This window comes from Artemia sp. Qi Xiang Cuo, chromosome 19 (genome assembly GCF_049724085.1).
Source record: "Artemia sp. Qi Xiang Cuo chromosome 19, ASM4972408v1, whole genome shotgun sequence".
NCBI classification, from domain to species: Eukaryota; Metazoa; Arthropoda; class Branchiopoda; order Anostraca; family Artemiidae; genus Artemia; species Artemia sp. Qi Xiang Cuo.
Genome location: NC_142812.1, coordinates 32,608,210 through 32,629,826, shown reverse-complemented (window position 1 = coordinate 32,629,826; position 21,617 = coordinate 32,608,210). Strand labels below are relative to the sequence as shown.

The 21,617-nt window shown below is 39.2% G+C and overlaps 1 protein-coding gene across 3 annotated transcripts in view; it reads right to left on the bottom strand.

Moving 5' to 3' along the window:
* Positions 1 to 6,832: 6,832 nt before the first annotated feature.
* LOC148940745 (uncharacterized) overlaps positions 6,833 to 21,617 on the bottom strand; it is a 35,834-nt gene continuing 21,049 nt past the window's right edge. For all 3 annotated transcript variants that reach the window (XM_089104965.1, XM_089104964.1, XM_089104966.1), the window contains 3 exons: positions 13,197 to 13,350; positions 8,718 to 8,839; positions 6,833 to 7,085 (listed from right to left, as the gene is read on the bottom strand). In XM_089104965.1, coding sequence (XP_088961091.1) covers positions 6,975 to 7,085; positions 8,718 to 8,839; positions 13,197 to 13,350 — 387 coding nt within the window. In that variant the 3' untranslated portion in view covers positions 6,833 to 6,974. The remainder of the gene's footprint in view (positions 7,086 to 8,717; positions 8,840 to 13,196; positions 13,351 to 21,617) is intronic.

Genomic DNA, 21,617 nt, shown 5'->3' with positions numbered 1-21,617 from the left:
TCAAATCGAGCCGATAATTCTTCCATCTTCTCAGATATATCAAAGACATCATATTTTTTACAAATGTATGAGTTACGGAACCATGGAGGAATACCAATACAGAATTTAGCAAACCGGTTAAATTGAACCCTAATTTGTTTCTTTTCTGTTGTCGAAAAAAGTTTCCAAAATGGAGTTAGAAAAAAAACCGTGCGGTGCAAACATAGAGTTGTAGAGGTTTCCTAACGTATACCGGTCGAATTGCCCTTTAACTTTGCCATTTAACTAATTGCCCTTTGCCCTTTAACAAACCATATGTTTTGCGAAGTTTCTTTTTTAACTCATTAATAACCAGAGTTCGTGTCGCTCTTATCGATGACCCAAAATGAGTCCCTAAATACTTGAGTGAATCAGGCTTAGAAAGAGTGATCGAGCCTACTTTAAGGGACTCTGAATGTGTCTTTTCATTCGGGTTTACTAACATTAACTCAGTTTTCGACGGTTCAATAGCAAGGCCAATATTAGACAAACTAGCCTGAAGACCTTCAAAAGCCCTTTCCATTGATGATAGGTTATCGGCAAGAAAAAGTATGTCATCTGCATACGACAGGTGACTAATATCAATATGACTATCAATAATATAGAGTGGGATATTTCTCGTCACTGTTCTAAGTGCATTGTTGAATATTAATGGCCTTAAAACCGAGCCCTGCTTTACCCCGCGCTTTACAGGAATGGGACTTGTCAAACCATCACTAGAACGGACCCCGACTATTGAATTCTGGTACCAATTCAAAAGGCACGCGCAAATAATGCCGCTAGTTCCGCTATTTAACAAAGCAACTAAAGATTGTGAATTCAAAATTATTGTGTCTCCCCTCTAATTTTCACATTTACCTTGCCTAATTTGGACTTGCAAGCATTAAAGATTTTCATGTTCTTTAACTTATCGACATTAGCGTGAAATAGCTAAGATCTGTGCAATATTAAGCATTTTCCAAACTCCTCCCCAACCTACCTCCCCCAATGTGATCCAGATCTTTCTCCACTTGGAAACCCTCTTCGCGCTACAATTATGCACCTAGCGGAAACTTTACGGGAGCGTTATCGAGCAACACAATCTCATTGTACCAACGTCAATCTCTTCACTTTGTTGATAATCAAAGAGCCAATAAAGAACTCACCAACTGTAAAAGGTAATAGCTAATGCTTGTTTTTTTTTTTTTAATATTTGCACATCTACACGACCACAGCAGGCTCAGTGCGCACCGTGAGGATTCAAGTGCTTTGTATGTGTTGCTCCTGCAGGAGTATGGTGTGTCAAGACTATTAGCTGTAGACCATCGCAAATATACAACAAAGTATCTAATAGAGAGCATCTTGGAGATGAGGAACCTGCCAGATGAAAAGCAAGACTTATTTGAAAGAAGCGTATTCAATGTGAAAAGGCAACAAGGGTTGTTTACACTTGTGCTACCGGATCATTCTGTTGAATCCAACATAAATTTATATTTATTTTTAAAAATTTTCTTTTCAAATAAATTTGAAAAGAAATTCTGACCTAGTTGGTGTTAGAAGTAAACTAGCTGTCGCAAAGGGGACTAACGCCTTATCTTCGTTGCTTCAGCTTCGTCTGCTGTGTATGACCTTGTTAATATTAGTTATTAATCAATATTATAAGAGGAGTCTCCTACAATATTAACTAATATTATAGGAGGATAATATCAATAATAATACAGGAGTCTATAGAAGGAGTCCTACAGCCTCTTGCAAGGTGATCTTATTTAAACTTTCAAGCTATGTCACAAGTACTACAATAACATTGGACCAGAGGAAATATTCTTCTTCAACACAAACAATCTGCAAGGACACACCTTTAAGCTAAAGCAAAACACTTTCAATAAAGAAGTTGGAAAGTGGGACTTCTCAAACCGAGCAGTCAAGGAACGGAACAACCTCCCCCAAGAAGTGGTTATGGCTGACTACCAACTCTTTCAAGAATAGTATTGAAAAGTTTTTAGTGAAATTAAATTTTTATAGAGGCGAAAGCCTTTTTATTGCAGTATATCCTTACCGTTATTATTAATGAAACTTCAGAGTTTGATTCTCTTTATCACGAAGATAGCTCAAAATTTATTGAAATGCAGATGATGCTTGGAAAAATGGCTGTGTCCACATGACTGTCACACAAACCCTTTACTACGACTGAGAAAAGCCTTATGAATGTGGTCAAACAATCGGTTGTGAGATCCTTACTTGCAACTGAGGAACAAGAACTTGAAGTTATAGCCAAGTACGTCAAAGGGGACGAAAATCTTATGACTGTGGGATAAATTTCAGCACTTATAGTCGACTCAAACAGCTCAAGAATATTCTAGGCTTTGAACGCGTTTCCTACACTCCTTCAATTTTTCAGCTCAGGGTGGCACTATAAAGGCACTTAAAAGTGGTAAGTCTAGAGAGGCCAATGGCTTGCGTGAACGGCCTGAAAACCGGAGCTTCGAAGAGGAGCGTTGCTTGTATAGGCGTGAAGCCTTTGTTATCGACTTCATGCCATTTTTTCGCCCAAAGGTATCAGCTGGACATGAAACCGTCAAAATATATGTCGTGCAGTTGCTTAAAGCTATGTTGAAAGGGATATCTGAAACAGCAACTTAAATTGATATCGTTGATAACAGGCTCTTTGGCCCTACTGAGTGGCAATATATCTCTAAAGAACTTAAGTGAGTGATTCACATATTTGATGGATTGAGGAAAGGGAGCTTTTCTAATTAAATAGAAATTGGGTGTTGCTAAGAAATACCACCATACAAAAACTGTGAGTTTGCATGGACTAATCTACGGGTGAATTCTTTGATTAAATTTTTGAATTTAAAATACAAAACTTCATTCATAAATTTTATAATAATCAAATCCTCTTCTTTTCTTGAATAAAACACAAAAAAATTGCAATTTAATGACAATAACAGAACTTTGATTCTGTGATTGTAAATTTTTTTAGTATCCTACCTGCATTTTTTAAAAATCCTTTTAAGCATCTTGAAGTCGTCACTAAGATAGAAAATTAAAAACCAAAAAAGCTTGAAAATAGTCGCACAAAAATATGGGTACTAGAAAAATTAGATTACAATTTCAAACTAGGCATGCAAAACTGCAATAGAGACCTCTCCTAAACAATAAACGATCTTTTCCATCTAAACTAACCCTTTGTGAAAAAATAGCTTCAAAATTCATATTCAACAACTGCAGGGGAATAAAAGTCACTGTTATATCATCAATTTAGCGTAAATGTTTTATTACTAGCAAAAATAAATTTCTTTGAATAAGAAACTGTCTTTCCCCCTTTAATGGTCAAGTACTGACCAAGTAATGGTCAGTGGGTTGATACGGTGAATCTGGGGAGCTTACCGCTAAGCAAATTCCCAAGTAACGTCTGAAGTTCAGATGCCAGGTGAGGCGAAAAACGCTCTTGGTCCTGCAGCAGGATCAAGAACAGAGAATGTCAGGTTTCACATCCAGGTTAAAATTGCCCTGTAATTCAAGGATGCTTATATGTAATTGACTCGAAAGCCATTTGGTTACTTTAGAAAGAAGAGAAAACAAAATATAAATAAAAGCTTTAATATTCAGATAAGGTTATTGGAAACTAATTTCAAGATCAAACTATGAAGAAAAAAGTTACTTTTGGAAAAAGAATCTGTTTCATTCCTGGCTTTGAAGTACTCATAGGATGGGTAGAAAAATGCATTGTTCGTTGAGATATATTTCTTTTTCTTTGTTTTTACTGAATGGCTTTACCTTGAAAACCTTTGACTAATCAGGACATGGGTGTTTTAATAAAACCTGAAAATCGATCAAATAATGTTTAGCAGGTGTTTGCAAAGCCTAAAAAAAGACAGAAACTAAAAATTCTACGAGAATTCGGCCATCATGCATGGGCTATCACTTTGTCAAGGTGGGACTCAGGTCATTTCTTCGATCAGGTGGTATTTGGATCTTCAGCATTCACGAATGAGATCTCTCTTTGTTCAAGCCGTTTGGTTCTTGTCAGATTCCTTAACCTCCCTCCGCCTCTTCGCTTTGCCCACTACGGATGGCAGGTCCAGTCTTTTAGCCTCACTTCGTTCTGGCTTTCCGATATCGACGAGGCGGCATTTGGATCTTCAGCATTCACGAATGAGATCTCTTTGTTCAAGCCGTTTGGTTCTTGTCAGATTCCTTAACCTCCCTCCACCTCTTCGCTTTGCCCACTACAGATGGCAGGTCCAGTCTTTTAACATCACTTCGTTCTGGCTTTCCTATTGAAGAGCTGTTCAAAAGCAAATTTTCATATACAGTTAAAAAAGAAGTTATAAAAACAATAAAATCCGACATCACGGCTAGCAAAAATCTTGCTTTAAGGGCTTTTTATTACCTTCCTCAACTTACTTTCCCTGATACGACTGGCAGCTTAAGCCTTCATCCCTCGTTTCACTTGGTAGGGGCTCGTCCCTAAATCCATCTCAAAAGAACTCTCGATTCGTTCTCTTGGGGATCAAACCGTTAGCGCTCGGTGAATTAGACTTTGTAGCTTCCTTAGATTTTGACTTCCTTAGCTCACTAGGTTTGGCAGCTCGGACCCTCGTCTCACTTCCCTTGAATATGAACAGATATTCAAAGCAAAATTTCACAACAATTGAAAAGCGAAGCTCATTTCAAGAAAGTCACAAAGTTTACCAACAACATAGGACGTCTCAAATTTCAGGCTGTAAAAATGTATTTTTTTTCCAAGCTTATTTCCCGCTCTTTTTTTTGGCGAAAATTATTATACAGTCCCGAAGAAGTTTTCAGTGCGTTTTATTTCGATTCATACAGGCAATTTTTTAACGGTTCTAGAATAGTTTACACCATATTTGCGAAAACTAAACGGGACGTAAAACTTTGTGAAGATTAGGGTTTTGGGGAACCCTCCCCCTAAATACTGTAGCATACAAAAAAATTTTACTCACCGTTTTATCGATCGCAAAATTTTTAAACCATAAAAACGTGGATTGCAATAAAGATTATTTCTGTCTTTCGCAAGGGTTTTAAAAGTTTTCAACAAAACTTTGGAGGACTTTTTTTTTTCATAGCTAATTTTTTTTATGATTTTAAAATGGTTTTATTCGACACTAGACGTTTTACCCCCATGCAAATCCCTCCCCCCCCCCCCGCAAAGAATTTCTCCTGTCAAAAATTTTCCCTAGATAATTCCCCCACATGCAAAATAGAGCAGCCCCAGAAAAAGTACAAAGTGGGTACCTCGAAATGTTAATCAAATATCCTAAGTGGTAATAATACGACCAGACGTCTAATTTTTTAATGAAATTTAACAAGCTTTTTTCACAAACGAAATTGAAAAAAAAAAGAATGAAATCAAAGAGCTCATCACATTTTCTGAGCAAAAATACGAATGAAACAAACCACATCAGCAGGCAAAAGTCTAGCGCTACCAACTCAGATAAATACAGAATTAGTTCTAAGGAAGGGGGTGGAGGTAGGTGTTGATATATAATCCTTCTTGATTTCCGGGAATATTTCTGGTCTACGCCGTTATTATGAAAGTAAAGGGTAACATTAAACCCTAAAACGAGGAGAATTTTTCCCTTATAGGATTGGAGCTACCCCCTCGTCATCCCCAAACTCCCCTTCGTTGCTGGAAAAAACTTCCGAAGATTCTCATTTGATTAGAAATTGGGAGTTCTAGTCTTCTTTTAAAGTCGAAAGTCATTAGTGACCAGCCAGCCCCTGTCCTAGAACCGGTTTTGATATCTGGTCCTTTTGATATCCGTTAGGACATCTAATCGACATTTTGAAGTACTTACTTTGTACTTTCTCTGCTACTGTTCAATTATGCGTATGGGGGAATTTCAGGAGGGGGGGGACGCCGGTCCCCGGATTATTCTTCCCTGGTGATTTTGGAAATTCTTAAAGGCTTATTTGAAAAGAAACTACTATAATTAGTCCCTTTTGCAAGCATTACAAAAATAAAATCAACATTCTGACAAAATACTAGCCAAAGCCATATCTTTTGTCTAGGAAAACACTAGCTTAGTCGGCTTTCTTGTAGTCTCATTTCACTCGCTCGAGCCTTCAGCCATCACCAATGTCCCCTCAAGTTGCTTTTATTTGAATATTGTCGTTTTGTCCCCTCAATATTGTCGGACTCGTTTGGAACTCCAGCCCTTACATGTTTGTTATCATGACGTCAAATTTAAAGGTTTTTTAGTTTTCATAGGAATCTATCACAAAAGATAAGAGAGGGCGAGGCTGATTATATCCGATATAGTTACTTTTTAATTACTAAAAGCAAGTTGAATTAAACGGTAGCACTTTTATTGTAAATAACTAGCATCAAATCAAGACAGATCCGGAAAGAAATGAGATTAATTACGCTAGATGGCCCAAAGCTCCTGTGTTAAGAATACGCATAATCACAATGAATCAGCTACGCGGGCATAACTTGCTCTCAGCCACTTAGTCTATGTTCCTAACTACGATCAAACTGGCTCATTGATAAATTATATTTGACGATAGAATGCAAAGAATGCAAAGAAAAAAGAAATCTTAAGATAAATGGCATTTGACATTTTGCAAATGTTTGATTACCGGATACAAATCAATAAATCTTTCAACCATTGCATATTTTTATTTTTTTTTTATTTAAAGCACTTCTCGCATTTTAAGTAAATTTTTTACGCAAAAAGTGACCATATATAGTTAGAGAATTGTCAGAATGTGCGTTGGCCATTCTTAGCCATTGTATGTTAGCTGAAACGTATATAATTCCCTGGCATACATCGAATGCAACTCAAAATTAACACATAATAAAAGGTTATTCAAAGGTCTTGATTTATTTTTTCAGCGGATTTTTACAATAATTCCTTTGTATCACGATCGCAACAAACGAAGATTCAAAAAATATTCAAAGATATCACTTCTTTCGTCGAACTTTCTAGTCCAAAAGGGAGTTAGAATTAGTTCATAGTATTCAAACGAGGTCTTGGCCGTTCCCACAAGACGTCACCATGGATACTTTGAGATATTGCTTGCATAGAGACAGGTATATCAGCTGTATCTTCAGGCGTCTAAAAAGAAATTGAGATGAATTTCATTACGAATGAACGTAAAAAACAAGTCTATATGGTCATAAAAAAGAAAACGATCAAAACTTGGGTTTTTAAAGTCCAAACGAAAATACTGAAGAAACAAACAAAGCGAATATTTCGAGAAAACAACCGCCTCTCTTCTTCAGCGCGAACAAAATAATATAAACAAGGAAAATGCCGAAGAAAAAAACAAAAAATAAACGCGGAAAGTCAACAAAATCAATGAAAAAAAACAGCCAAAAAATTAAAAGATAAATAAAAAACTTTAAAAGAAAAAATTATAAGAATTAAAATCAATTACCTAACAACAATGAAATAAGTTATTCGCCAATATCCACGATTTGCACAAAATCGAAAAATTCTTAACGACCATCGGCGGATACTAACTTTAACTGAAGAAATAAAAAAGAAAATTTCATTCGCTGAAACAAATGAACCAGCAATTAAATACATCGAAAAACGAGGTCGCCTGATTTCTGATCTTAACAATTACATTTCTTGCAAATGGCCTTTGACACCTAAGGGGTTGTTGACGTGTTAGCATATGTGATTGGGAAGGTGGTTCAAGGTTTATATCAGGGACTATTAAAGTATCGACTTCTCTTTTGAGAAAACCGAAAAACGACTCATTTATTCTTAACTCACATTATAGTCCGGGCGCCACTAAAGCGTATCTCGCTTATTTCTGGGTTGATGTGAACAGAAAAACACAGTCAGTTTGACAACTGTTTCCGACTATATCGACCACGCTGAATCTGAATATGGGTGGTGCCAAAGCTGGAGATCACGGCTTGATCTTGTAAAAGCAAAAAAAACACTCTTTTTAGGCCTATAAAACGTGTACAGACTGTTTATTTTTTTTCTAAGGTTGTACCACTCCGATGTAGTGGCGTGACATCTCATTTTGTTCCTGACATAGTCTTCTCATAGAATATGTTCAATTTTTTCCGATATCTCGTATAGCCCAGGAGCTATAGGCTAATATTTATTGATTTTCCCCGAAAATCTCAAAATTCAAAGGTTCATTTTCCGCTAAACCACGTATCTTGGACCTTTCTATAATTTTTGTATATTTCATCCTTTTCCAGAATTTACCGGTTCCAGCTTACACACTAGTCTGAATATCATTCTCATGGAAGATCCGTACTTATTCTCTGATTAATTCTCCATCAATCCAGATAAGTAACATTTAGATCACGGTAAATAAGCTAAAACCGAGACAACTTTTATTAGCGTTGTGACTGACATACAGTCTATTTAATTGTTGGACGAAATTCCGGAATTGCTATATGGTAACCGAAAAGAATTCGAACTTTCTATTGTGAAGACTACTACCAACATTAATTTTTACCCCTTTCTTCTCAAATTTGTTCCAGCCAATCCACAGATCTTTCAAGAATAAATTTCAGACTTTAATTTTACTACAACAGACCCTGGTCTAATGAACACCTCAGTGTAGATATACTGTACATACGCCTGTACGTTAAAAATTTAAAGGGAGATGAGGCATATCACATAAAAAGGATCATTTCTTTTTATGCACTGTTCATTACTTAAAGAGAGCCCGAGAAAGAAAGAGAGTAAGAAAGAGGGGGGGGGGGCAGGACTTACCGCATCAAGGTCAATATCAACAACTTTTCCCAGCATTTTCTGTGGGACACCCATTGGCAAGGATTTGGCAATGCTACCAACTGTAAATGACTGAGGAATGGCTACACCATCTCCGTGATTACCTGAAATATATATGAGAAATTTTAGCCCAAACGGAAATTTCGATTTGTCTACCGTAGCTTAAGTCCTAACGGGTTATTTAGCAATGGCAGAAACTCTTTGGAGCAATAAAACGCAAAATGGCAAGTACCAAAAACCATGATAGTTTTCCCCCTAGTGCATTTCACCTTATTATATAGTGGCTTGCACTGAACACATGGCGTAAAGAACTATTTTTTTTTATTTGTGGCAAGTAATTTACTGATTACTTGATACGATAGATGGCTCTTGCGCCATTGAGGCTGCAGGTTGTTCTATCCTAGTTTAACTTGTTCAGTGCCTTGAAATATTTCTGCTTTTGCAATGAATGTGGTATTAATCAAAACTGCATAAATAGTGCTATTCCTTTCGATTGAGACTGCTGCTGGAAACTGGATTGATCACTGCAAAAAAGGTACTTTCATTTCTTTTGCTGTTTTAGCGCCATCTGTCATAGCCACACTCGTCACACGGAGAATTTATAAAAATATAGATGACGTTCCCTTCTTTCGCAAGCGAACAAGAAGAGGACGCAGAGGTGGCAGAAAGAAATTTAAGATTGATGTGTTAGTCACCTACGGACGTTTGGCCAGCCAAAAGCCTAAGCGTGAGAGGTGTTTAGTCCCAATCCTGCGCGTGAGCCTCCCGCCCCGGCTGATCCCTGACAACAATGCTCCTACCAATGATTTTGGGTCTGATTGTCCTCCAGTATTATCTCCGCAGGTTCTTTCTTTTAAACACCAACTTCCAAACTTCCTTCTGAGCAACGTCCGCTCACTAACGAATAAAGTAGATGAGTTAGATGTCATTCTACGTCAGAATAATATCCATATCGCCGCAATTACCAAAACATGGCAGCTCGATGAAACAAGTGGAAGGATGGCTGGTTACAAGACTTTCTTGAACACTAGAACAGACAGGATTGGCGCAGGTGTTGCCCTGTATGTACGTGATGATATCCCCTGCAAATATTTAGATAACTTCAATGACCCTAACCATGAAGCGATCTGGGCATTATGCAAGCCAAAAAATTTACCACGAGATGTCTCTTGCATCATTATTGCAAGTATCTACTATCCTGAAAGCGCCAAGAACAGACGGCTGTTGGTATCCTACCTTCAGTCTACGTTAGACACATTACGTCAGCGGTATAGCCGCCCGGGCTTCATAATAGCTAGTGACTTCAACCAAACAAAGAAACAATGGCTTGCTAATACGCTGGGTATGTCACAAGTGGTCAAGATACCCACCCATGTGACCGGGAGCACCCTTGACCTTATTCTTACAAACCTTGCTCCATATTACAAAGACGTGTCTTCGAACGGGCCTTTGGGCAAATCAGACCATCACACTCTGCTGATGAAGGCAAAAAGTGAAATCAGGAAGCTTAAGAAAATAAAAGTACTCCGGAGACCTATCACGAGGTCTGCTATTAATACGTACGGAATGTGGGTCGGTACTCACTGCTTCAGCGAAGTATACAACGAAAGCGATGTCAACAGGAAAGCAGAAATATTTAAGTCCCTACTCTATGAGAAATACTTAGAAATTTTCCCAGAAAAGCAATTTGTCGTGAGCAAATCTGACAAGCCCTGGATCACTCCAAAAATAAAACAGCTGATTCGCGAAAAAACCACTGTAAGGCAGTCCAGTGGTGACGCAACGTCGTTACGACTATTAAGAAACAAAATCGTTAGCCTTTGTCGCGAGGCAAGAAAGTCCTTCGGAAAATCCCTTTTGGACACTGAAATAAAAAAAGATCCCCGTAAATGGCACCGTCTAGTGAGGCAGATTGCTGGAAAAACAGTATCATCCAGTATCCGTATTCTGAACGATGATGGGTCACTCGTGAGTGCAAATGACGTCAACAATTACTTTACTGACATTTGTACATCCTTTCCTGCCCCAACTAACACTGAAATAGAGAATCTACTGTCAAAATGCCCTGACGAAGGTGAAATCGAAATAGTTGATTATCAAGTTTTCAAAGAGCTGAACAAGTTGTGTCCATCCAGTAGCTCTTTTCCTGAAGAGCTGCGTATAAGGTTAATACGAGAGTTCTCTCTTTTCCTCGCCAAGCCACTTGGACATATCATCAGCGAATGTTTCGCCCAGTCAACTTTCCCGTCGTGCTGGAAACGCGCATTTGTGCGTGTTATACCGAAGACTAAAACACCCAAATCTTGCAACGAGTTACGACCGATATCAATCACATCTACCTTTGCAAAAGTCACCGAGTCATTCATCCTGCGTGAATTGCTCAAGCAAACGCGGGAAAACATAGACCGTTACCAGTATGGCGGCGCAAAGGTTGCAATACCTCGATATACCTCGTACGCGTAGTTGACATTATCTTTAAGTGGCTTGACAAGGGCAGTACCTTCATCGACCTAGCTCTCGCCGATTTCAGGAAGGCATTTGACCTGATTTGTCATCTTACGGCAGCAAAAAATATGCGAGCAATGGGCGCACAGAAGCGGTCTCTTGCATTAGTGATGAGCTTCCTTCAGGACAGAATGCAGTGTGTATTTCCATTGTTTGAAGGTGACTTGATCTCATACTGGTCTAAACTTACCTGTGGAGCCCCTCAGGGTACAAGACTTGCTGGTTTCATATTTATCTCCCTCATCAACTTCCTCCTTCAGAATTTAGAAGAGCGACTCAAATTCGTCGACGATTTATCATTTGTCCTCAAATACCTCGTGAGAGAAGGTGTAATCGAACGTCAGTTCAGCGAGACCCTTCTGGCATCCTTCTCTGAGGACTGTGAACGTTACAAGTTGACACTGAATGCAGATAAATCAACGATCCTCAGGTTTTGCCCCTTAAAACGTGATCTGGAATTCCCGCAAGTCCCTTTCCCTATTGTTCCATCTGCAAAAATCCTCGGAGTCACATTATCGATGGACTGCACATTCACCGAACACGTGGAGAAGGTTATTAAGGCTGGCAATGCATCACTTCAGACCCTAGTCCTGATGCGCAGGTTTGGCTGCGACACTCAAAGCCTAAAAAATGCCTATATTACGTAAGTGAGACCTCTATTCGAATATGCCGTCGCTGTCTGGGGACCTTTTGTCCAGAGCACCCACTACCTTTGCGATGACCTTGAATCTTTGCAGAAACGAGCTGTTAACATAATCGTTGGTAACAGAAGTGACGACTACAACAAACTCTTGCAAGAACTGAACCTTGAATCTCTCAGCGACAGACGATTATCACTGATCATGTCCCTCGGCAAGTCACTGCTATCTTCGCCCCATCACAGACTGATCCTCCCACCTGATGCTTCTGTTAACCAAAGAACCAGATCCCAGTCGAAGCTACAACCCCCTGTCTGCAGGACCAACCGCTACAAAAACACGTTTGTCCCCTTTTTCGTTGAAGCATACAACAAGACTTAGTGTTATTTGAATTCACGTGTTAGTGTTTTTATAGTGTTATTTGTATTTTTTTTTTTCATATTGTTGTAAAGACGACATAAATTAGCCATGGCTACGCTGTTCGATCTTAATAAACCTATGTCTATGTCTATGTCTACTGATACGTCAAAAGGATTCCTGTTATGCAGTTCAAGACAGTGATTACATCCTGCATTGAACCCTATTAAACGCTTTTGGATTGGCAACCTCTCAAGATATCCCCAACCACAGTGCCAGCAAAAGGAGGGTCCAGGAAAAATGAAATGAAAATTCATTTAGAAAAAATCCCAAAATATACATCTTTGCAATACCTATAATTCCCCTCGAGTTATTAAATAACAACGATAGTTGTAATCCAGGAGCAAAAACATTAGATTCATCCTTCTGAAATGAATTATTATTTATTCTCGGCATATTTACTGAAATAATAAACACTTAATTAACAGAGTAGTTTCTATAAAGAGGTATTTTATTTTGACATAAAAAATCATCAGAAGAACAAGGAACAGATTAGGAAATAGACTGTATATCAAGTATCCCCCCTATTAAAAAGGGCATATATGACCTTTTTTTCTGAAAATGAGTTATTGTGCTCCTAAGAGTCATTTATTAGGTCTTCATTTGCTGGCATTGTTGTAAAGGCGTATTTAGTTCATAAAGCATAGAGGTGTCTAACCATACCTGGGAAGTACAAAAATACTAAGTTTTCAAGTTCTGTGGTAACACAGCAAACGATTGGCATTGAGAGAGAACTGACTAAGATTCAGCTATCGATCAATTTTCTCAAAATAATTGTCCATCTCTATTTATGAAGCAATATATAGAAAAATTGGTTTAGTTTTAAAATCTTATTTTTCAAAGCTTCATTTTCAGCTTCTAAATAGGAGACAATCACTATAGAAAACATAAAGATGCAAACCTTCCTCATCAATATCGTCTTTGCTAGTATTCATTAAAACTTCGGTAGCTTCCACTGCCGATTCGACTGCTTCGTCTGCAAGGTCTAAGCCATCAAGATCAAACAGACCATCCTCTGGTCGAGAAACAGTGGGGTTTTCAGTTCTGACTGACATCTATAATAAACTAAATCTTAAGATAGAATTAACTAGCAATACATAATATTTGGTATCATTGCCCATGGCCGAAAGTTGGTTTTCTGTGCATGTGCGCTCCTCCCGGATGCTCAGAAGTTGCACTAGTTACAGAGGTGGAGGGGCAAAAAGCACCAACGAGAGAAGCCAATTCTTATTGGAGGACTCCCCAAACATTAATTTTGTATCCATCCCTGTCGTTGCCTGGGGCATCTAAAAGATAACAGTTTTGTACAATCCAGAAGTCTCGTAGCACTCTTGCTATAATGACATTCCCCGTGCAATATTAGAGATAATTGGATAATATAAAAATTTTCGATCATATTCAGCATTGAATTAAACATTAAAAAAATCCAAACTTGGAACTGGCACTGACTCAACTTGAAACAACCCTACTTTTTGTGGGAAAGCAAAGTGGTTATACAATACAACAAAATTAAGTTGGTGTAGCACAAGTGAGTATTTTCAAAACACTATGTTTTTCTGATATAACGACAATTTATTTTTGTGTTACCAACACATTTTTTTTTTTTTGCAGCAATAACTGTAATCTCCCAAAACTGAAGGTTTTCTGTCCTCCATCTTCAAAATTGCACAAAATCATATTTTAGTCTGTATGTCACTGATATGTCTCCCTTCTTCTTCTTTTTCGGTGGAGCACCATACAGAGCTACTTATGAGCCATTTGAAAGCTACTATAAAAAGAAACAGCTTAAATTACCTGTCTAAAAAGCGACACTTTTTTCCTTGTAACATAACAAAACATAACAATTAGAAAAGAAAATTTGAGAAAATGGTTATATTGTTCCAGCTCATAGTATTATACCTGTAAGTGTTTGATTTCGTATGTTGTTTCACCTTTCTAATTCTTACTTCTAAATAATAAAAAAAAAATTACTTCAATACGTTTATTTACTTCTACTTATCTTTCAACTTTTAGTAGGCGTAGCTTTCGCATTAAGTTTTCGTAAGCTGAGCTTTTGGCGTGCTACTGATTAATGTTTTGTATTCTGATTTATGATAATAAATTATTGAACTAAGACTACTACTACACTATTCAATAAAAAAAAAAATGGCTTCATCATCTGCAGCTCATCATCAACGGTTCGCGGCCTATATAAGTATATTTAGTTCTCCGTGTCGGAAGGCCATGTCTGAGGATTATCATAGGAAATTTTCTGAGCGTGGAAAGGATGTTAGGAAGACACGGTATATTACTAATTCGGTTCTTAGACCTACTCCCCCTCTACCTTTAGTTCCAACAACGCTGATAGTCAATGATGAAACTGTACAAGGAGAACAAGACGTTCAGCTAGAGCTTACCTCTTATTTTGCTAATATACGGAAGACAACTGCTTCCTCTGCGAGCTCTGCAACTTCTTGTTGCGATTTCAGAGCCTATCTTGGACCCTCACGTTTAAAGTCAATGATTTTGAGCTCTGTTTCTGAGTTTCAGGTAGCTCGTATCGTGAATACTCTTAACCCTTTCCGACTAAGTGGTTTCTCAGTGAAACCACCTTTTCTTATTTTTTCCCATGAACCTTAGGTGGTTAAAATAAGAAACCACCGGTCTAGCATATGCCTAGCAATGCTATCTGACGGGCAAAATTTTATGGGCAGCCTAATTGACACCTAGCTAGGCATAGTTCAGTATTTCGATGGGACTACGTGCTGTTTTTAAGAAAAAGTAAGGAAGTTCAAAATACTTGCTAATTATAATATCTTTAATATTGTTTTCCTGCCAATTTGCTTTTTGTGTAGTAGAGTACGAGTTAGCAGTATCACAGTTTCAGAAATGAAGCACGATAAGGAGATATTGGACTTGATAGGCTGGTCTTCCCCGATAACCACCTTACAGTACATGCTAAAAAGTTGTTTCTTGTTTTTGTTTTTTTGGAGTGGTTTGAGCTTGAGACCACTTTGGCAGCAAATAAAAAAAAAATGAAATTCAAGCAATTTCCACAAAAAATCTCAAATTAAATTTGCTCTTTTTCAGCTAAATCGTTATGGCACGCCGTCCTTCGCAGACACAGGATATCTCAAAGTTATTTGATGAGATACCCTCAGATCTAAAATCAGAACTTGACATGTCATCAGACGATGATGCTGATGATTTGCCTCCGGACCTTCCAGTTTCAAATGCAGAATCACTGAGCAACTTACTGGCTAGAGAGCTATCATCAAGTGACGACGAAACCGATAATCCAGTGCACGGAGTAACGGAAGCGAACGACGAGCCAGAAGCAAGTGACGACGAAGATTCTCTTCCCCTTGGAGTCATAGTGAAGAATTGGAATAAGACATTTGAAGTCAAAGATGTCGAGCCCTTCATCGAGTCCACGGGCCCCACTGGGATAGAAGCTTTACATAATCCAGTTCATTTTTTCCTCAAGCTGTTTGATTTTGACCTGATTGATCAAATCGTATTTCAAACGAACTTATATGTTACTCAGAAAGGCGTTTCGTTCACCCCAACTACTCGAGATGAAATGAAAGTTTTTATTTACCTATAAACATTCTCAAGGGTGTCAAGACAGTACCATCTTATCGAGATTTCTAGTCAAGTCACGAGGAACTAAGAGATAATTACATCTCTGGGCTGATGAATATAAGCCGTTTCAGCTGGCTTCTTGCTCACGTTCATCTCAATAACAATTTGATCTTACCCCAGAAAAGAAGTGACAACTATGACAAGCTCTACAAGATCAGACCTATGACTGACAAACTACGTTCAAGCTTTCTAAGGACTTACAAGCCTACCAAAGAGCAGGCCGTCGACGAAAGTATGGTCAAATTCAAAGGTCGCATTGCTTTTCAAATAGTATATGCATATGAAGCCCATAAAACGAGGCTACGAGATCTGGGTCAGAGCACACATGCACGGTTTTGTTTGTGATTTTCAAGTATACATTGGGGAGTTAGCTGACACTACCGAGTAGGGACTTGTAGAACGAGTAGTTATAGATCTTACGACGGGATTATAAGGCAAAAATTATCACATTTATTTTGACAAGTTCAGTAAACCTCATGAAAAAAATTAAGAACAACGATCTCTACTGTTGTGGTACAGTTCGTGCAAACCGTAAAGGTCTACCCAAACTAAAAGCCGAAAAAGAGCTAAAACAAGGTGATTCGGACTACGCTGTGTCGTCAGATGGAATCCACTGTGTACGCTGGAAGGACGAACGATGTATACAACTTCTTCCGACGATCCATAAATGATGAGAATTGACACAGATCGGTAGGAAGGAGAAAGGTGGATCTGTTACCCAAGTTCCATGCCCAAACGCGGTCGTCGAGTACAACAAGCTTATGGGCTGCGTCGACAAATCTGATGTGTTGAAGTCCCTCTATGCGATAGACAAAATAAGCAGAAAGTGGTGGCATCGCCTACTGTGGCACTTCTTCGACATTACAACGGTCAATGCCTTTGTCTTATTCAAGTTGTCCACTATACCAGATGCTAACAAGATGAGGTTGAAGGACTTTAGATGTCGCATTGTCGCTGGTTTGGTTGGAAGTTATTCGTGCAAGGGTGAGAGAGGTCGGCCATCCAGAAAATCGGAAGTTACCCCCAAATTCTAGCCTTACGTTCCTCAAGAAAAGAGATTGGATAAATCAAAGCACTTACCTGTTTAGGGTACTTCAGGAAGATGTGCTCAAAGTAGTACAAAGATTGAGCCCCATCGCCCAAAATGGCAGGGTTCAGTTTGCAAAGTTCCATTGTGCATTTGCAGATGTGCCAAAGTGGTCTCTACCAGAAACCACCTTATATTTCATTTCATAGTTGGAATAAATTTTTTGGAGTTCGATATTTGTTGGTTTCTAAGCCCAGGGACATAGGAAACACAAAAAAGCGGGAGTTTCTGACGATTTCATGATTCGTGCCGGAAAAGGTTACTTGTACTTGTAGCAGAACTCAAGCATCTCCACTCTCCCTGGCGTCCAGTAGCTTCGTCATTGTAGTAAGCCAAGAGTCTCGGTCGTTTGCGAGTGGCTGAATCAAATCGAGCCAGGACTTTTCCCACCTTCGTCCATACTTCTTGAAGCCACCGATTGAGTCTAGGTCAGCCTTGATTCAGGCGAGCCACGTTTTCTTTTGTCCCCTATGTCGCTTTTTACATCCCGAAAGAGGTGTACATCTGAGGGCTTTATTGAAAAAGGTGTGGTGTGGGTGGCGAAGTGTATGGCCGAACCATCGGAGTCTTATTTGTTTAATTATAGAGACCAAATCAGAATGCTGATAGCAGATTTTGCGGAGTTCGACGTTGCTGAAACGATTTCGGAGCTTAATGCCAATGATTCTCCTTAAACATGAATGGTTAAATACGTTGAGGGCTTGAATGTTGTATGCTCTTATAGCTTGCGTCTCATAACCATAAAATAAGAGAGGTTGAACAAGGATCAGACATATCATCAGTCTTATGTCCAAGCGAACATTTTTCTGATTGTATAGAGAGTGATCTACCTAGGTAAAGACTCCAGTTGCTGAAGCGATTCTTGACTGAATTTCGGATGTGCATCCTCCTATTGGGTCTACCAGAGAGCCTAGGTACTTGAATTCATGTATCTCATCTATGGGCAACTGTTCTAGTAAAATTAGGGGGTCTTGAGATGATATACCTGACGCCATGACTTTTGTCTTCGAGGAGTTCATTTTCAGGCCGACCAGAGAGGATTTTTCAGCTACCTTTTATAGCACAGATTGGGCTCCTGAACGAGATTGAGCTAACAAGCAAATATCGTTGGCGTATTCCAGATCGGTGATCACAAAATTGGGACTTATTTCAATGGCTGAAAAGGTCTTTATTGCTCTGGTCAGAATCCAGTCGATCACGAAATTAAATAAGACGAGAGACAATATACATCCCTGTCGGACACCAAAATCAATTTGGAACATAGAGAAGAGTTCTCCACCGATCTGAATGTGGGCTCGCGTATGCTGGTAGTATGCTTGGATAAGTCTGACCATCTTGCCTGGTATTCCATTCTCTGTCATGGCCTTCCAGATTCCATCCCTTAGAACAGAATCAAAAGCTGTAATAAAATCTATGAATAGAGACACTGTTGGTTTCTGGTGTTTTGCCCTGTGTTCACGAGTTTGTCTTAAGACGAATAGCTGGTCAATTGTTCCCATGCCTGGGCGGAATCCCGCTTGATTGGGCCTTCTCTTTACGATGTGCTGGATACGAAAACGATGATGTAGCACTTTGGCAAATATTTTTGCAGCGATGCAGAAGAAAGAAATCCCGCGATAACTGCTGTATTTTGTCTTTAGCCCTTTTTTGAAGACTGGAAGGATGATAGAGTCTCCCGAATCCTGTGGAACCATCTCTTCTTCCCATATACGACAGGTTAGTTTATGAAGCCTGCAGACAAGTGCTGTCCCTCCAAACTTGTAAAGTTCAGCCGGAATGGCATCAGGACCAGGGGTTTTATTGCTTTTAAGGCATTTGATTGCTTGTTGGACTTCATTTAACGTGGGGGGAGCCAAGTTCACGTCATTGTAAATACTGCTGGTTGAGTTTGGTTCCTGCAGGTCATCAGGGCTATGACTTGGATTAAGGCAGTGCTGATTATCATCCATTGCTGTGGAGAGTTGGTGATGGTTAAGTAGTTTGTCAAAGTGCTCCTTCCAGCGATTTATTATTTCGGTATTATTCGAGAGTAAATTGCCGTTTTCATCTTCGTGGATGCACTGGTAGGATTATGTGATTTACTCCTGATTGATTTTAGGAGCTGATACATCTTCCTGGTGTCCGATCTAGAGGCAGCAGCTTCCATATTTTCAACGATTTTCTCCAGTACTGGTTCTTATCATTCTTAGCCGACTGGTGGCATTCTCTTCTCAGGCGTTTGAACAACTCCGATTTTCTGTCCGACATCTGTTGCTTGTGCTCAGCCAACCGAATTGTGCGTGTTGATATCAATTTTTTGGATCGTCTTTTGCGGTATCCTATCGTAGCTTCTGTAGCATCATGGATTGTATTGCGTATGGTCAACCAGTCTTCATCCAAACTTTGAGTTTGCTCTTCATGCACTTGGAGAGCTTCAAAGCGGCTAGACAACTCTAAACAGAATGCCTGTCGTATATTAGGATCATCGAAGCGATTGGTATCAAATCTTCGTGGAGGTTTCCTCTTGGGGCGTGCGGCAAGTCGTAACTTTAGATCTAACTTGACTAGAAGATGACCCGACCCATGTTTCGAGCCAGTGTCTGCTCCAATGTACGATCTACTATTCGTAGCCATTGATTTCCAATAGGGGATATAGGATGTAATCAATCTGGCTTTTTGCTCTACCATCTCTTGAATGCCATGTGGCTCTGTGGCTGGGCTTGTGTTTGAATAAGGAATTGGTAATGACCAAATCATTCGTCATGGCAAAGTGAAAAAGTCTTGATCCCCTGGTACATCTAGCTCCAAGACCGAAGAGGCCAATGAAAGACTCAGCATTGGATATTTTCCCCCAATTCTGGCGTTAAAGTCAAAGTCACCTCCAATAAAGATGAGGTCTCGTTTTGGGACTTTCTTAAGCGTACAAGTTAGAACTTGGTAAAAAAAAGATCTGCTTCGCTCTCCAGTGCGTCTCCAGTTGGAGTATAAACTACAATAACTGATATGTTGAACAGGTGGCCTTTGAATTGTGCTCTTGCTAATCTATGTGAGATGAGTTCCTACTCTAGAAGTGATTTCTCTGATAGGGGGCTTAAAATGATGCCCACTCCACCATACGCAGATCAATCTAGGGATCCGGAGTTGAAAAAGGAGAAAGAAGCGTCGTCCTCAAGAGTTCTAATCTCTGAGCCTTCCACAATGCCGTTGATTCGAGTTTCTGAAACGCATATTATGTCTATGCTGTAACGCAATAATTCCCCAGCGATAAACGACTGGATCGTTAAGCATTTCATCGATCAGACGTTCCAGCACCCTACACTGAGGGGTTGTCTATGTTTCCGAAGTAGTACCTCAGCTTGCCAATTTTTCAGAGAAGGCGCTGATGACGCATTGCTTGCCGGGGATACCGTAGTATGGGCTTGCCAATTTTTCGGAGATGGCACCGATGAAACCTTCAACGCATCGCTTGTTGGGGATGCCGTAGTATGGGTTGGACTCTTTATATTGACTTGCATTTGGTCGTTTCTTTGAAATATATTTAACCAAGGCCAGAAAGAATTTCTACAATGGTTATCCGTGCCATTCTGCCTTTCGCTTTTACCCCTGGCTGAGCTTGTCAATCTGTCTTTCGAGACAGAAATTTTCCCTGAATATCTCAAACGAGCTAAGGTTACAGTGCTGTATAAAGGTGGTTCTTGGAGTGATCCTGCTAATTAAAGGCCAATTTCTCTCCTATCTGCTTTCGGCAAAATTTTTGAGAGGGCTATACTATCTTCTTAGTTTTCTGGAGGCGAACCGTTTTTTGCATGATTTCCAGTTCGGATTCCGAGCGAATCACTTTACAGAGCATGCTTGCACAGCTCTCTTGAATTTCATTCATTCGGCAATAGATTCTGATCTTATCCCGGTAGCTATATCTTTGTATGTTCGCAAAGCTTTTGATTCTTTGACCCATCGGATTCTTCTTTGGAAACTATCGCATATTGGTATAAGATCAAATACTTTTTCTTGGTTTAAATCGTATCTTTCTGGTAGGCTATTTCAATTGATCCACTTTGCCGGAGCCCTTCTGAAGTGGATTATGGCGTCCCTCAGGGATCTGTTCTTGGCCCCATTTTATTTCTGATTTATGTTAATGATCTCATTTCGTCAGTCAAAACACCAGACCTTTAGCATGCTGCAAGCTGTGTCATTTTGATCTTCCTTCATGTTCCAATACTACTTCTAATGAAGATTGTCTCTTTGCTTTTGCTGATGATACCACTCTTGGGGCCCTTGGGAAGACGGGATGTGACATCACGTCTAACCTTGTGGCAATATTCGAGAGAGTAATTTTATAGTTTGATGTGAATTACTTGGCCTTGAATGTTGGCAAGTCAAATTTTCTTATCAGATCAAAATCAAATCAGTTAGAAATAGAAAAATCAGTTAAGAATCAAATAGAATAGCATTTTGTTTTAATTTATATATATTTTGTTTCTCTGTGGATTTGATGTCCCCGGAGTGTTTATTTCATGGTTTATGGTAGTCTTCTCTGCGCTTTGACTCCCAGGTCTCAGATATGGGCTCTTTTTAATCTTATATGTTGTTTGGCTATTTTTCTCTTTTTTTGGTTCTTGCTTATATTGTATT